Raw genomic sequence first — 15,770 nt, 5'->3', positions numbered from 1 at the left:
ATCAAGAGTAAACCTATGAACGGAGAGAAGATTTTTTGAACTTTCTGGAACATAAAGGACCCTATTTAGATGCAAATTTTTCATGGGAGTTTTGACAACTAAACGACCAACATGAGTAATTTTCATACCAGAACCGCTTGCGGTGTGAACTTGATCCGCTCCATGGTACTTGTCCCTGATGGTTAGCTTGTCCAGCTCTCCCGTGATATGGTTTGTTGCTCCGGTATCTGCATAACAGTTGGTGTCGATGCCATAGCTATTGGTGACAGCATTTGCTTCCTTTTCCTCATAGTCATCTTCCTCGTAGCGATCCCAACATGCACGAGCACCTCCTGCATGAAAATTGTAGCAGATTTGGCACTCGGGGTAATCCCGAGTTGGTTGTTGACGTTGTTGCTGTTGTGGATGTCCTCGATAGCTTCTGCTACTGTTGGCGCCCGATCCAGAAGTCGTGGGAGGACGCCTTCCTCTACCGCGCCCCATGTTGCCTCGGCCGCGGCCTCTGTTGCTGCGCCCACGGCCCCTGTATGCCAAATTTGCTGAAGAGTTGGAGTCGGCGGCTTCTGCCCCATCACCCAACATCTCCACCCTTTGGTCAAAGGCGGAGATTTGGACAAAGAGCTCGTCAACTGTGATGGACGTCTTGACAGTGCCGATGGCAGCCACCATGGGATCGTAGTCGCGATCGAGACCCCCGAGTACATAGTCCACCATCTCGGGGTCTGAAACTGGGCGACCTGCTGCTGCAAGTTCATCCCCGAGATTCTTCATCTTGGCGATGTAGGAGGAGCTTGACATCGTGCCCTTCTTTGTGGTGGTGATGGCGATCCGCAGGTTTGTGGTGCGAGATTGTGAGTGCGATACAAAGATTGTGGTAATTGCAGTCCATAGATCATAAGTATTTTCCTTACTAATAACCTGTGCGAGAATCTCTTTTGAGAGAGAATTCAGCAGATGACTGAGGATTTGTTGATCCTTCTGAAGCCATGGCGCATACAGTGGGTTTGGCACCGTAGTCATCGTCTTATCCGACTGCTGCTGCTCCACCGTGGCTGGGGGCGCGGCGTCGGTTCCATCTAGGAGCCCTGTGACCTGCGCTCCTCGCAGGCCGGGCATCACTTGGGCTTTCCATAGGAGATAGTTCCCCTTTGTCAATTTCTCGGCCGGTGGAGGATCAAGGTTGAGGACGACTGTAGTCCAGCAAGCCATGGCGATGGAGAGGTGTTTTTGGTAGCTAGATTGGGAAGAGGATGGCTCTGTATACCATGTAAGATTTGGTGGAAGCGTTCCTACTCCTCGTAAGGAACCGCGTGATGTATATTTGTGTGCGACAGGAAAAACCCCTGTTCGTGGCGTACAAGGCAAGGCTGATCGCTAGGATACAGCTCGTACAGAGAAGAGAGAACGAGATAGTTACGAGAGGGAATAGAGATAGGAGACAGTTGAGATTACAATAGGTTTAAATCGTATCATCTAACAAAGACTTTTTTTTCTACAGACGGTGATCCAAACTACTTGGTATGAACAGCCGCAACATCTTCTAATACTAAGAGCATCTCCAGCCGTTGGCCCCCCAGGGGGCGCCTAAAATCGCCGCCTGGGGGTGACCTGGCGCAAAAAATGGGCCTGGGGGCGAATTGGCCCCCAGCCGCCACTCCCAGGACCGGCCCCAAGCGCGGGAAAAAAATAGGCAAACTTGGGCTAAAACACGCCAATTTTCAGCAAACTTGGGCTTTTATATTCGTAAATTTGGGCTAAAACACGCCATTACATATAAAAACTAATAAAAAAACTTGCTGAAGGCCGAGAAGTCGCCGTCGTCGCCGCCATAGTCGGCCTTCTCCTCCTTGACTCGGGCGCCCCTGCTGGACCCCTCCTCGGCTGGTGGCGGCGGCGGCGGCGCGTCGTCGTCGTCGTCGCTGTCGTCGATGATGACGACTCCGCCTTCGTCACGGCCTCGGCGGCGCTGCGCGAAGCGCTGCAGGGCGGCGCGCTGGTGCTCCCTCGCCATCTTCAGGGAGTCCTGGCGTGCCCATTCAAGGGCCGCGTCGTCGTTGAGATTGACCTTGTCGTGCTCTGTCTTCACCGGCGCCAGCCCTGGCTCCGTCTTCACCGGAGCCAGCCCCGGCTCCGTCTTCACCGGCGCGAGACCAGACTCCGTCTTCGGCTTGACGAAGCGCGGGGGAGGAGCCGACGAGGAGGCACGCCGGCCGACCTCGCTAATGACGATGCCAGCGCTGCGTGTGCGCCGGCCGAGCGGCGTCTCTGCCGCGGGCTCGGCCTTGACGCCCAGCAGCGTCGGAGTGCCGGAGGATTGGGTGGAAGAACGCGACGAGGAAGAAAAGAAGGAGGAGCCGAACCTCCTTGGCGCCCATTGCCCGTCGCGTCGGCGGTGCGCCCGGCGGCCGTCCTCGCCGGGGGGTACGCCAACGGTGGGTTGTTGCCGTCCTCGAGGTGCGTCAGCACGCCGTCGAGGGTGCGGCCGGGGACGCCCCACCAGAGGTGGCGCCCCTCGCTGTTCTTCAGGCCGCCGACCACCGGAGCCCCGTTGGTGGACGCCAGCCGCCGCTGCTGGCGGCGCTCAAAGTGCACCGCCCAAGCCGCGTGGTTGTTGGCGGCGTACTGGGGGAGGGAGAGCTCGACGTCGGTGAGGGAGGCGCGTGCGCTCTCGACCTCGTCGGTGAAGTAAGATGGCTTGGTAACGGCGTCGGGCAACGAGGGAATGGGCACTCCCCCATTGCTGAGCCTCCAGCCCGTCGGCCCGACGCGCATGTCCGGCGGCGCCGGGATGTTCGCTTGGAACAGGAGCCAGGACTCCTGTTCGCGGAGCGAACGGCGACCGAAGCCGTTGGCTGTCGCCTCGTCTCCGGGGAAACGCTCGGCCATCGGGGAGAGGAGTGGCTGGGGAGAAGAGATCGGTGGAAGAGGGAGGGCTGGGGTGGGGAGAAGAGCTCGGCGGCGGCGCTCGGGAGAGGTGGAGAGGTGGCACTCAACGCAGGCGAGGGAGGCCATATATAGCCGCGTCCGTGTGTACACGTCCGAGGGAGGGGAGGCGTCGGCGCGCGTCGGCGCGCCGCCCCGTGATGCGTCGTCCGTGAGGAATCAATGGCAAAGCTGACCGGCAACAGCCATGCCATTGATTCCCCGCGGAAAACCGAGGCGTCGGGAGAAGACGAGGCGGACGGTGTCGCTGATGCGGCTGGCCCACGGCGCTTTCTCGCCAAAAAATGATTCGCCCGGCGCCCCCGAGCGCCCCCCAGCGCGCCGGGTTCGGGTTGGATCCGCCGGCGCCAATTTCGGCCCGAGCCGGCGAAAAATGGGCCCCTGGAGGCGCGACTGGGCCGATCTTTTGGCGCCGGCGGCCGAAAAATCGCCTGGGGGGCCTTGTTGGGGGCGCGGCTGGAGATGCTCTAACATGTAGTGCTTCATTTAACTCACTTTTGTATAACATGCTGTTGTATCAGAAACTTTAATGCAATTAACTGTTGAATTTTTCTTCATCAGGATTGAGCGATCTGGCATATAATTATGAGCTTCTGAAACTCGGTGGTTCAGATCATGGAAGATATGACAGGGAAGAGCCTCACATAGTAACTATTGATTTTCCAGTCCTACCACGAGGTAGCTCAACCAATCTGAATTTTATGTAGATTATTTCATGATCTTCCCGTGCAGGTAATTCTGTCGTATGTAGTTCTGAATTTCATTTAGATTGACCTTGAAGTATTTGGAGATATGATGCACTATCTTGAGTGAACAATTACAAAAAACAGGTGGGCTGCTTAGCCATGTAATCTATGGTCTGCCTTGAGCTGTACTGCAACATGCCCGTGCGTTGCAACGGGAGAAATAAAATCCTTGGCGTAATAATAATTGTTTAAGACACTCCACGCGTACATGCCCATCATTTCAATATGGTGAAGCACTAATAGCATAAGCAGTGAAAGCTTAATTTACAATTCAACATTAATAGTGCCAAAAATAGTTACTAAGACATGCATTATTTCATACATAGATTTATAGCTATAGAGTATCTACTGCTAGTGTCGTTTTTTTAGCATGTTAGTTGTAGTCTTTGTGCACAAAATAAGAGAGCTTTTTACTATACAAAATCTCATTGATGACATTTCCAACAAAATTTCTGCTTTTTCAAACCTTATTATGCTGGTACAATTTTAAACTGAGGAAATCTAAGGAGGCTAATAATCATTTTAGGTTACCTCAAATTCATTTTTTTTTTCTTAGAGAAATTGAAAAATTATTTTGTCATTGTGAGTTTATTTAATTTCCTGACACAAAGTCTATTTTTTACATGATCTTGGTTGGTCATTGTACCCGAAATAGGATTATCTTTGTGGCAAAACAAAGACTCATGTGTGTAGTTAGTTTTTTCATTAAGAGCAAGAGCGTCCTGTGTATACATGTACATCTAAATTTTTTCTTCCCGCAAAAGAAATGTGCATCTACATTTTTTTGTGGGTCGCACTCATGCAGGTATAGCTGCAGTCTTCATCAGGTAGCATGAAGATTGTCTTCGTCAGGGAAGACCAATTCAATCCACCTCCACGTCTCCGCAGCGCAGCGACCACATGCCACAGCTCCTCCCGCATCCTGCAGCAGCGCCTGCCGCGCCCTTGCGTCAGATTGCAAGATGGACGGGTCATCCCGCCGCTCCGTCAAACAAAAACCCGCAAAGCTGCCACTGGACTGACTGCATCATCACAAACGGGTTCAAGCGGACACGCCGCATTGTCCGGCGGGCGTCGCAATATCCCGCGTATGCCTGCGTCCAATGAAAATACAGAGTAACTCGTACTACGAGCCTACTCTCTCTGATCGGGAGAATCCACAAGCAGCTACCAAGCAAACTATTCGTCACCGATTCAACGATTCAACTTGATTGCATGGAGTTAAACCCGTATACAATGCTGGCCGTCGATGTCTTGTCAGGCGTCAGTACATCCCTTGTCCATCCTCAACAGGATCACATATACCACTACCAGATTCAGATGGCCACCATGTACGCCTTCGCCGACGCCGGCTCCACCGCCATCGAGAAGGGCCGCGCGGCTGTGCTCGCACAGTACTGTGCCTTTGTCGGCCAGCTCCGCAAGTGTCCCGGGTCCCGGCAACGTGCCGGTGTGGGGTCCTAAACGACCGCAGCATGCGTGCGCTCCTCCAGTCCTCAGTACGTGCCCAACCGCAAAGTCTGCGGCTGTCCGCGACATGGAAAGAGAGAAGCTGGTGGCGGACTATGCTGCTGGTACCTGAGTTCCTCTGCTCTGTGTTGTGTTCGTCGCCAGCAGCACCAGCGTCCAGCACCCCACCGACCGACGAACCCCGCCATCCGCCGCGTCTGAATCTGGCCTCCACTCTGGATCCGTCGTCCCCATCAACACAAGCCACCACACCCTCCTGATCGCCAGTCACTATGTGCAGCCGCCGCCGACATAGTCTACCTCGATCACCGCCCCGACCCCTCCCTGCCTGCCTCTATGTGGTGTGTTCGTCGCCGGCAGCACGAGCACCCCGCCGACCGTCGATCCGCCGCGTCTGGATTGTCCCCTCCTTGCCTCTATGTTATCTTTTCTTTCTTTTTTGAGTGGGATTTATCGTGTCTCTACTATAGTACCGTGCGGCTGGCTACTTCCCCATAGATGGAAGCCGAGGTTGGGAGTTTGATTCACGATTGGATTGGATTAGTTTTCATTCTTTTTCTGCCCTGTCGGTTGCAGGAGTCGGCCATCAGGAATCGTTTTTCCATCTTGACGATGTGGCCCAGGTAGCGCGCGGAGAGGCCCAGCCTGTTGGGCGCGTAGCGGCCTTGGGACAAAATTTTCCTAGACGATGGATAAAAATTCCATAAAATTAAATTAGTACCACCTCGTTTATATTACCATTTTGTCTATACAAATCGTAAAAGCGTATTATGACATGTGAAGAAGGCGTATTATGACGGTGAACCCACGGAGTCAATCTGTGCTTTATTATTAGGAAAAGACTCAGCATCAACCGGCTGAAAAGAGACTTCGCGTCCGTCGCCTTCGCTGTGCAACACGTGTCCATGTGAGTCCAACGCACGTCTCCACCTTCCCTCGATTTCTCAAGCAACGCCCAGCCCATGACTCTATTCTCTCGTATCTCTCTCATGGTGCAGATTGGACGGGGTGTTCGAAGCCAGGCGCCACCTCCGCTCACACCAGGAAAATGGTCGCCCCACCGCCCACATCTCTCCTGCACTGGGCGCCGGATCTGGCCCGAGCTCGTCGGGAAAGCAACTGGAGGCGAAGCAATCGGCGGCGGTTGGCATGGTTTCCTGTGAAGAGAAGGAGAAGGAGGTGAGAGAGAGAGTGAGGCAGGTCAAGCAAGAGGAGAGGTGTGACGAGTTGGAGCAGAGGAAGGAAGGAGGCGCCGGAGAAAGCTCGCCGGGCGGCGCAACGCGGCCGTTGTTTCAGGAATTGTTTCGGCAATCTCCAAATTTTTGCAACATGAAGCGTTGTTTCAGGAATTACTTCTGCAACACGACCGTTGTTTCAGGAATTGTTTCTGCAACGCGATCATTGTTTCAGGATTGTTTCTGTAATGCGGCCGTTGTTTTTGCAACTGGTTTGTTGTTTCGGGAATTGTGTGTCGAGAAGGCGAGGCGCGGGTCTGTCAGGGCCGGGACAAAGCGCTTGTTTCTGCAACTCGACCGTTGTTTCAGGAATTAATGAGTGGGGGAGGCGACCGAGCCGCGTGCCAGGAGATCGACGGCTACACGCGCGTAAATCGAACGGTCATCGAGGTGGCGGATGTATCGCGCGGATCCGCCGGTGGACGCGTAGCGTCGCCCATATTATTAGGGAAAGATGTATAATATTTTAGTATAAAGAGAAGTACAAAAATAAAGGAAAAAACAAGAACAGAAAAATGAAAAAAAAAAAAGGCCGCGGCCTCCTGCGCGGCTGGGCCGGCCCATCTGGGCTCCCCCCAACGCGAGGCTTGCCCCTGTGCTCACTTAAAGCGAGACATAAGGGGCGCCCCTAAAAAACCCCAAACTCTCAGCCAGGTCCCAATCCCCACCTCACCGCCGATGTGCGCCTCGCCGGAGATTCCCAAGCCCCGGGCGCTTCCTGCCGCCGGATCGATTCCCTCGCAGGCGAGGCCATTAGGAAGACCTCAGGAGTAAGCTGTAAGCCCTAGCTCCTCAGATCCTCCACCTGCTCGCCATTTCTAGTCAGGGGTTAGTTTGGTTGGTTGGGCGGATCGACGCTGTACCTGGCCAACCTTGTCTCCTCCAGTAGATCCGTGCTTAGAGATGGAAATGTTGGTTGGGCGGATCGACGCTGTACCTGGCCAACCTTGTCTCCTCCAGTAGATCCGTGCTTAGAGATGGAAATTTTACCTGTTGTAGACCACAAATGCTTAGGAACATGTGCCTCCGATGAGCACCGGCGTAAGTTTCGCCGTGCCCTGAAAACAAATGGCATCTCTTTTGCAGATTCCACTTAATTTGCCTGACCAAATTACTATTTCCTTTGTTTTTTTGCGGGTGAAATTGCTATTTCTTCTCGTTTGGTAGATTTATTACACCTGATAAATCATGTTTAGTGATATGTAGTACTTGTTTGAGATGTTTCAAATTGCTCTTTACCTGACCGACATTTGTTTTTTAGTTCATCTACACTTGCTAACAGAGTCTTGATCTGATGTAAAGTAAATTATTCAGTGATATACTTGGCTTCTGATGGAATGCGCAGGCATTGTTTCAGTTTCAGTCTGTAATTTAATAAGATGGTAGTTCTTTTTCTCTACAAATTTTACTTTACAGAATGCCCTCCTCTGCTTTTTCTTCTACACAAAACGAAAATGTAATCTGTGCTGTAACTGTGTCATTAACACTGGGACATTACACATTAGAAATTGGGAACATGATTCCTCCAAAATTGTTATGCTCAGGCTGCTGCTGTTGGCGTTTCTAGTTAGAGGAAAAGGAATCAGAGAATTATCTTTTGTGTCATAGTCATCCACCTCATTATCAAGAAAAATAGTGGTTAGTATACTGTCTAATCTTAGTTGCAGACTTGCAGTTACGACTTATGATGACAAGTAAATGGTGCTTAGTGTACTGTCTACTGCAGCTGTTATTACCAAGTGCAAGAAGCTTAAGTGTGTAGTGCAAGGCTAGCATGGGGAATGTAATTTTGCTAGTTTATTTTTCTGTGATGGATTTATGGTTCCCCAGAATCTTCATATTTTCAAAATAGTCTGAACTTCTTCAGCTTTCTAATAAAATTGAGCTGATGACCTTTGGTCTTAGAATGGTGCAAGAAGCATATGTATTGCTAGTTGCAGTTCTTACTCTGTTTAACTATGAACCCTATGTCTTCTCTTGTAGACTTGTATGATGGAGGCTGCAATGTATCGCCATTGGTCAGATCTTCAGCCGGAACTCCTGGGCCTTGTTCTCAAGTACCTCCCCTCCCTGTCTGACCGTGTTCGTCTAAGAGCAGTCTGTCGCACCTGGCGCTCTAATAGTATGTTGCAGCCCCTTCCTCTGCCATTCCCGTGGCTCACCCTCCCAGACGGTACTTTCCTCAGCATTCCAGGTAGTGAAATTCACCGCATACCTGTACCAGAAGGTGCTTGTTGCCAAGGCTCCATTGACAACTGGCTATTCCTCATTAACAATGCTAATATGTGCTCATTGATGAATCCTTTCTCCAAGACCGCACTGGAGCTTCCTAATCTAGTGGCTGTTTGGGAGTGTGAGATACGTTACCACTCTGACCGTAAACCAATTTTCTATAAGTTGGTGGTGCCCTCTCCCCTGGACTCGTCACCTCATTCCCCTGTCGTTGCACTAATCATGGACGATGGTTGTTTCCATACACTTTGTATTAGCCAGCCACCAATTGCTACTGCCTCGCTCAGAGATAATAAGGATCCACGATTGTTCCTTAGTGATGTCGTATTCTTCAACGGGAAGTTATACGCATGGGGTCGCTTCGGGCAGCTATTCATCATTGATTTGGGCAATGACCGTACCATTTCATCCATCAGCTGCATAATTTACTCTTTGGGTGATATAGGTGGAACACCGCAACATTTGTCCATAGCAGAGGAGTACATGGTAAAACCATATCTTGTTGAATGTGGTGGTAAACTGTTGCTGGTGGCAAGATGGTTTCGCTGCACGCCAAGTTCGACAAGCTACGATGTCTTTGAACATAAATGTACTGCCGCATTTCAGGTCTTTGAGGCAGACCTGCACACCAGCCCCGGTCGATGGAGAAAGGCCACTGAGTTGGGTGGCCATGCGCTCTTTCTTGGCCAACATGGCTCCAAGTGCCTGCCTGCTGTGGGATGCAGTGGATACGACGAGGATTGCATCTACTTCATGTGTGACTATGTCTGGCCGACCTCTTCTGCAAATCCTCTTTGCGACTCTGGTGTGTACAGCATGAGGGACGGCACAATCACGCCGTTGATGTCAGAGGCAGCAGCAGCACCGCTGCAGCGTGTTGGACAGTGGCGGCCCACATGGTTCTTCCCTCCTGAAGCTGTGTGATCAACCCACCAGGTTTTCTTCTGTTCTGTTGCGTTGGAGGTTCGGTTCTCGCATATATATATGCCTCACTTGTTCTGCTGGAGCTCTGTCATCCCACCCAGCCTGGGTGCTTCTCATGACTTTTACCATAGCGATCTGCTACTGTGTTTTATCTTTATTACCATGATTGTGTACACCTCAAAAGTCTTATGGATGATCTTATATGGGATGTGTTAGATAGTGCATTCGTTCGTCATAGCAAGTCGTGTGTCTATGTTATGTGCTTGAACGATCTCCTTTTCACCTGAAGCACAACAAACTTGGGAGTCTTACTAGCCCCTGAATCATGATCACTGTGTTACTGAGTTTTGCTCTTAACTATGATCATCCTTTAGGTGTTGTAAAAAAAAAAGATCATCCTTTAGGCACCTGCAACTGAGATAATTAGACTAGGATCACGCACAGAGGTAGTCGATAATGGCTCTGTTTACACCTAAAAAATGTAATGGTTCTGTCTAAGAAGAGCAGGTTAAATTTTGGTCTCAAATGAGAAAAACTTTAATAATATAATATTCACCTTTGTAATCCTATTTTTTTAATACATTTTACAAGTGAAAGGTGCTTAAGTTTTACTGTGTGCATTTTGGGAAGACATATTTGTGCAAGGGCGATATTTAATCCTACCAAGGTGTTTTCTAGGGGTGCAAACTAGTCGAGTTTGAGCGAGCTCGCCATTAAACAAGCGAGCCTAATTTGACTTAAGCTACAACAGTACTTGACACGTGGCTAGACCTGAGTACATCCAAAGAACTATGCCGAGTTGTAGCGGCAAGGATCTCGGCAGACATTTACTTCCAGGGGAAAATTGTATTTTCCTAAATATGTTGCCGAGTAGGTCGGAGAGGAGCTCGCCAAACAGTTACTACCAGAGAGAAAAAAAGACATTTCAAAAATAGTTTGCCGAGTACGCTTTCTGCGGGAGCTCGCCAAATATTTACTGTCAGGAAAAAAAGTATTTTCATAAATATGTTGTTGAGTACTTTGCCGCGACTCTCGGTAAATATGTTGCCGAGTACTTTGCCGCGACTCTCAGCATAGTTTGAACTTTGAATGCCACTTCAATTAATACTCCCTCTGTAAACAAATGGACGACGTTTTGTAGTTTAATAAATTAAATTGCAAAAAATCTTAACGGAGGGAGTATTTATGTACATCCTTTTGTTACTGCGAATAAACACAAAATGTACTTTTGAGCATCGTTATTCTCTTCCTACGATGACTACTACCTGTGTGTGCAAAATGTTATTTTTGCGGTTATTAGTCGGTTATATGCAGGGCTAGCTATGCGTGAATCTCAACGTGTGCATATCCGACGATTCAAACAAGGGAAGAAATTGTGCAGCAGGGAGACGTCACGTATCTAGCCCTAATTAACGATCTCGATGGCCGCGTCTGGCTCTTGCCGCCGCCGCTCTCCGTGGCCGGATCTCCCGGCAGAGCTGCTGGGCCTCGTGCTCCTGCGGCTGCCTTCGCACGCCGACCGGGTCCGCCTACCAGCCGTCTGCCGCGCGTGGCGCTCGGGCGCAAGGCTGCAGCACCCGCTGCCGCCGCCGCTCCCCTGGCTAGCCCTCCCCGACGGCACCTTCCTCAGCCTCCCCGACGGCGCCGTTCACCGCTTGCCCGTCGTCCCGGACGATGTCTACTATGGAGTCTCGACCGGAGGTGCGCTCTTCCTCGTGCACGACGACGGCAGGTTCTCCCTGGCGAGCCCGTTCTCCGCGGCCACCGTCACTCTCCCTGAGCCACCGTTCTGGTTTTCAACAGATAAGATCAGCAAGGCCGTGGTGTCCGTTCACCTCGTCGCCGTTCTGCGCGATTCAAGGGTCTCCGTCTATGCTCACGGTCACGGCGGCGGCGACCTGCCAGCGGGGGCCAGCCCAACAGGCATGGAGTGGTGGCCGCCTGCACACAATTCCATCGCCGACATTGCACTCTTCAAAGGGAAGCTGTACGTCCTCACCCGAGAAGAGGAGCTGCATGTCTTGGACACCGGCGATCAGCAGATCACAAACGTCTGCTGCATACGCAAAATCCCGACCCCCAGCCATGATTATTACGACCTCGACAATCTATGGAACAACGATGATTATCATCATGGCACTGGCATGCGGGTCCATATATGGAACGATGATGATTATGTCAGTCGAGACTACCTCGTCGTGTCCGGCGATCAGCTACTGAGGGTGAAACGAATGACACGTGTGCCATCAATATATCAGACATGGAAGGGTGACACGGGGATAGATCTGCAACGGACTTACCGGTTTGATGTCTTCGAGGCCTCAGACCTGAGCTGCGGCCGTGGACGGTGGAGGGCTGTCAGTACGTTGATGGGGTGTGCGCTCTTTGTCAGCCAAGGCTGCTCCCAGTCGGTCCCTGCCGCTGCCGGCACCGGAATTCTACAAGATTGCATTTACTTTCTGACCAAAGGTAGCATTATCACCATATCCAACCGGGACTTGCTTATGAAGTGGACTCGTGAGAATCCCTTTCTCGACTCTGGTGTCTACAACATGAGAGACCAGACAGTAGCACCGCTGCCGTTGGAGACATCAGCGGCATCCATGCTGGGGACGCGGGATGGTATGTGGCCTCCAGCTTGGCTTTTCCCAAAAACTTGAGTTAGTTAGCCTGCTAGCTTATGATTGTGTCAAGCTACTTAAATAGTACTCCATCTGTGGCCGAAATCACTGTTCTGACCTTCTCAACAATTTTTGTCACAAAGTGAACTTGACATGAAAGTATTTCACAATCTGACCCTTTTAAAAACGTCATAGACCGCAGCGTTTCTGCTTCACATAGAAACGCCGAGCTAGCTAGCGTTGCTGCTACGCCGAGATATCTCGCGCTTTTGTTCCACATAGAAACGCCAATATGCCTGGCGTTCCTTCCCAGGCCCAAACGCCATTAACTTTGGCGTTTCTAGCTGGCGAGCTAGCTTGAATAGGACAGGTAGAGAGATGGAGTAGAGTACGGTAAAGAAATCGAGCACCTCTGTCCGGTCAATTCAGGCAGCAGTTAGCACTTAACAACCCATCCATGCATGCATGCACTAGCTCCTATACGTCTTCAGACTAGAAGACCGGAGAGTAAGAAAGAGAACTTTGTTAAAAAAAAGAAGAGACTGAGCGTGTGGGCTAGAGGCATTGTTGGCCAGGAGGCGCCAGCACACCCACCAACTCGTGCATGCAAGGCCACTACCACTAGCTAGCTACAGGAACCATGCATGCATGCATTCATCAATTCTTGCAGGTAGTTGGTACTATTTTTTTATGCCACATATGAAACGCCAAAGCCAGAAGCGTTGCCATGTAGGGAAGAAACGCCAAAGCGGTTGGCGTTTCCATGTGGAGAAGAAACGCGAGATACCTCGGCGTTTTCATGTGGAGCAGCAACGCTAGCTAGCTCGGCGTTTCTATGTGAAGCAGAAACGTCGTGGTCTGTGGCGTTTCTAAAAGGATCAGATTGTGAAATACCTTCATGTCGAGTTCAGTTCGTGACAAAGATCGTCGAGAAGGTCAGAACAGTGATATTTGAGTAGTCACTCTCAGTTTTGCCAACATGCCTTGTTGATTTAGACAGAGCTGGGGGGACGATGCTGCCAACGAAAGCATGGATCAATTTTAATTTAACACCTTCTCACAACTCTGTCTTCAGTTGTGATGTATTAATTATTAGCTCTGATATGCTAATAATTGACATGCATTAGCAAGGAAGTTGGTTTTTTATTGTTTCCGAAAGAGCATTGATGAAAGCTCGCACCATTGTACAATTTCATGTCTCGCTGGAAAATTATTTGTATAGTACGTCAATTATGTAAAGAAATGATGGAAGCTTGATAGCATTGCCAAAAGCCTCTTCATCATCCGGGTCCATGTGCCATGCACAAAATTATACTCCTTCGTTCCTAAATATTTGTATTTTTACAAATTTCAAACGGGCATATTTTAGAGTGTAGATTCACTCATTTTGCTTCATATGTGTACTCCCTCCGTTCCTAAATATTCTATTCGTCTTTCTAGAGATTTCAACAAGTGACTACATATGGAGCAAAATGAGAGAATCTACACTCTAAAATATGTATATACATCCGTATGTGCCAGTCCATTTGAAATCTCTAAAAAAACAAATATTTGAGTAGTCACTCGTTGAAATCACTGTTTTGACCTTGCCAGAAAATTTTAGCACAAAATGAACTTCTTCAGATTTTATTTCATGATATGACCCTTTTCAGAAACTCCAAGAACCGTGGCATTTCGACCCTAAGTAGAAACGCCAAACCTTCCCACGCTGCTGGCCTGCCGACGTGGCAGTCTGAAACGCCAAACTCTGCTGCGTTTGCACAAACGCCACGGCCGATGGCGTTACCGGCCGAGGAATAAGCGCTGAACTTGGCGACGTATGAAACAGTAGCAGCTGCGGCCGGTCGACACTCGACACATGCTTGCTGCTTAATCGCATGCATGCACGTCCATGGCAGGAGAACTGGAGAAGCCACGGCTGGCTCGCGCGCCGTCTTGACTACAAGCATCACCTGCTGCATCGGAGGTTGGCCCAACGGCGTACCAGCACCCAGAGCGGCAGAGCCGCTGCCGAGCCCGTGGGCGGTGGCGGCGAGACATGGGTTTTGTTTGAATATACCTAGAAGGCCGGCTGCTCCTACGGATGATCTCACACGTCGATATCTCTATGTAACAACTAGCCCGAGTCTCACGTTGCATGGCTGTATGTGCTTAGCTAGAGGAGTCACGCTCAGAGGTACTCTGCATATTAGAGTTGACTGAAGTCATGATGTGCAAGTGAAATGGACACACGCTCCACTGCATCGCCACGCTCACTAGAACCTTGCATCTTTCTCCTAATTGCTAGCTTTAGTAGAAGCTTGTTTGTCGTCCATGGCATAGAGAAGTTGATGCTCCTCATGATAACAAGCAGTTCCAAGTGCATATTGGCCCTCTGCTTTAGCGACTCCGTAACAAAATGTTGAACACTTGCCCAGAGGAAGGAGAGTGGGCGGTGTTGTCGTTCCACTTCGATCTGTGGATATTGAGGGTTGTGTGTTGCATTGAATTTGTAGGTGTTTTTTTTTTTTGTCATGGATTGAAGTAGACCAATGGCAACATCGTGAACGGTTGGGTGAGGGAAGCAGTGATACTGCAAGTGGCTAGGTGAGAAGACTAGCGGTGGCACAAGGAATGGAACATGCGTTATGACCGTGCAAAGGCAATAGGAGTAGCTGCAAGCATGAGAGGAACTGAGGTGTTGCAGAAACGATGATAGGATTAGCTTTCCGAGGGCAGAGAATGCAATAGTGAGTCAAGGCGAGATGGTAATGCTGAGCATTTTTTTAGCAGTAATGGTGATACCGAGTTGCGGCAAGGTGATGACAAAATGTTATCACCGGGTGATGGGTTTGTTGCAAAATCGTGATTCAAAAGAAAACAGAGATCCTAAGTTGTGCAGCTCGAGAAAGTTGTGCAGCAAGATCTTTTTGGTGTCACTCCATGCACGGAATCCACAAATTTTGAAGCTAAAGGGCGCCCCAAAGTTCCCTTACCCAAAAAGGATTATCCCCGCTTTATATATAAAGCAAAACGGTCGAACCGATACAAGATGATGAGGAAATCGTCTTGCAAAGTGGACCAAGATAACAAGAATATAAGAGTGACCACACTCTAGTGAGAAGCACCCTAGGCTGCTGACAAGAAAAGAACTCGCGCCTCCAGGAGAGACCAAGTTACTTCGATGGAATGCACACAACAAGCTGTTGCTCGAGAGGACCCCATGTTGTCTCACTCGGGTCGTGGAGCGGCAACCCCGCCTATAGACACCCAAGTCTGAGAGATCGTGTCCTACCAGAGCCGAGGAGGCATAAAAAAAGGCTCCGAGCATGGCCGTCGATGTCGAAGAGACACAACCGGATTGAACTTGAAATCCACGGCGACGCCCCCAAGGGGGTGATGACGCCGCTGCGATCAAAATATACGGTCAAGGGTTTTCAGCTGCCAATGCCAAAGGGCCTTTGAAGGGATTTTTAGTTGATTTTGTTTCAACAAAAAAGATTAAAAGTGAAGAAAAATGCATATAGTGGTTCCGACACACCAAGTGTGGGAGTATACCTTCTATCCTGAATCCATTGAATAAGACAAGGGTGCGAGTGTGATTTTATACATGGCTCGCG

At 50.1% G+C, this 15,770-nt stretch overlaps 1 protein-coding gene across 1 annotated transcript; it reads left to right on the top strand.

Moving 5' to 3' along the window:
* Window positions 1-7,045: 7,045 nt before the first annotated feature.
* Window positions 7,046-9,849, top strand: LOC119287744. Its single transcript, XM_037567347.1, has 2 exons — window positions 7,046-7,171; window positions 8,378-9,849. Exon 2 carries the CDS (start codon window positions 8,384-8,386, stop codon window positions 9,548-9,550), a length of 1,167 nt encoding a protein of 388 aa, XP_037423244.1. The 5' UTR covers window positions 7,046-7,171; window positions 8,378-8,383; the 3' UTR covers window positions 9,551-9,849.
* The last annotated feature ends 5,921 nt before the right edge of the window (window positions 9,850-15,770 follow it).

The sequence above is a fragment of the Triticum dicoccoides genome, chromosome 4A, assembly GCF_002162155.2.
Source record: "Triticum dicoccoides isolate Atlit2015 ecotype Zavitan chromosome 4A, WEW_v2.0, whole genome shotgun sequence".
Lineage (NCBI taxonomy): Eukaryota > Viridiplantae > Streptophyta > Magnoliopsida > Poales > Poaceae > Triticum > Triticum dicoccoides.
The sequence above is the reverse complement of the archived record's forward strand: the minus strand, read 5'-3'. Positions and strand labels throughout refer to the sequence as shown.

Excerpts from the sequence above, each read along its gene's own strand:
- LOC119287744 (XM_037567347.1), top strand. The coding sequence starts at position 8,384 with ATGATGGAGGCTGCAATGTATCGCCATTGGTCAGATCTTCAGCCGGAA.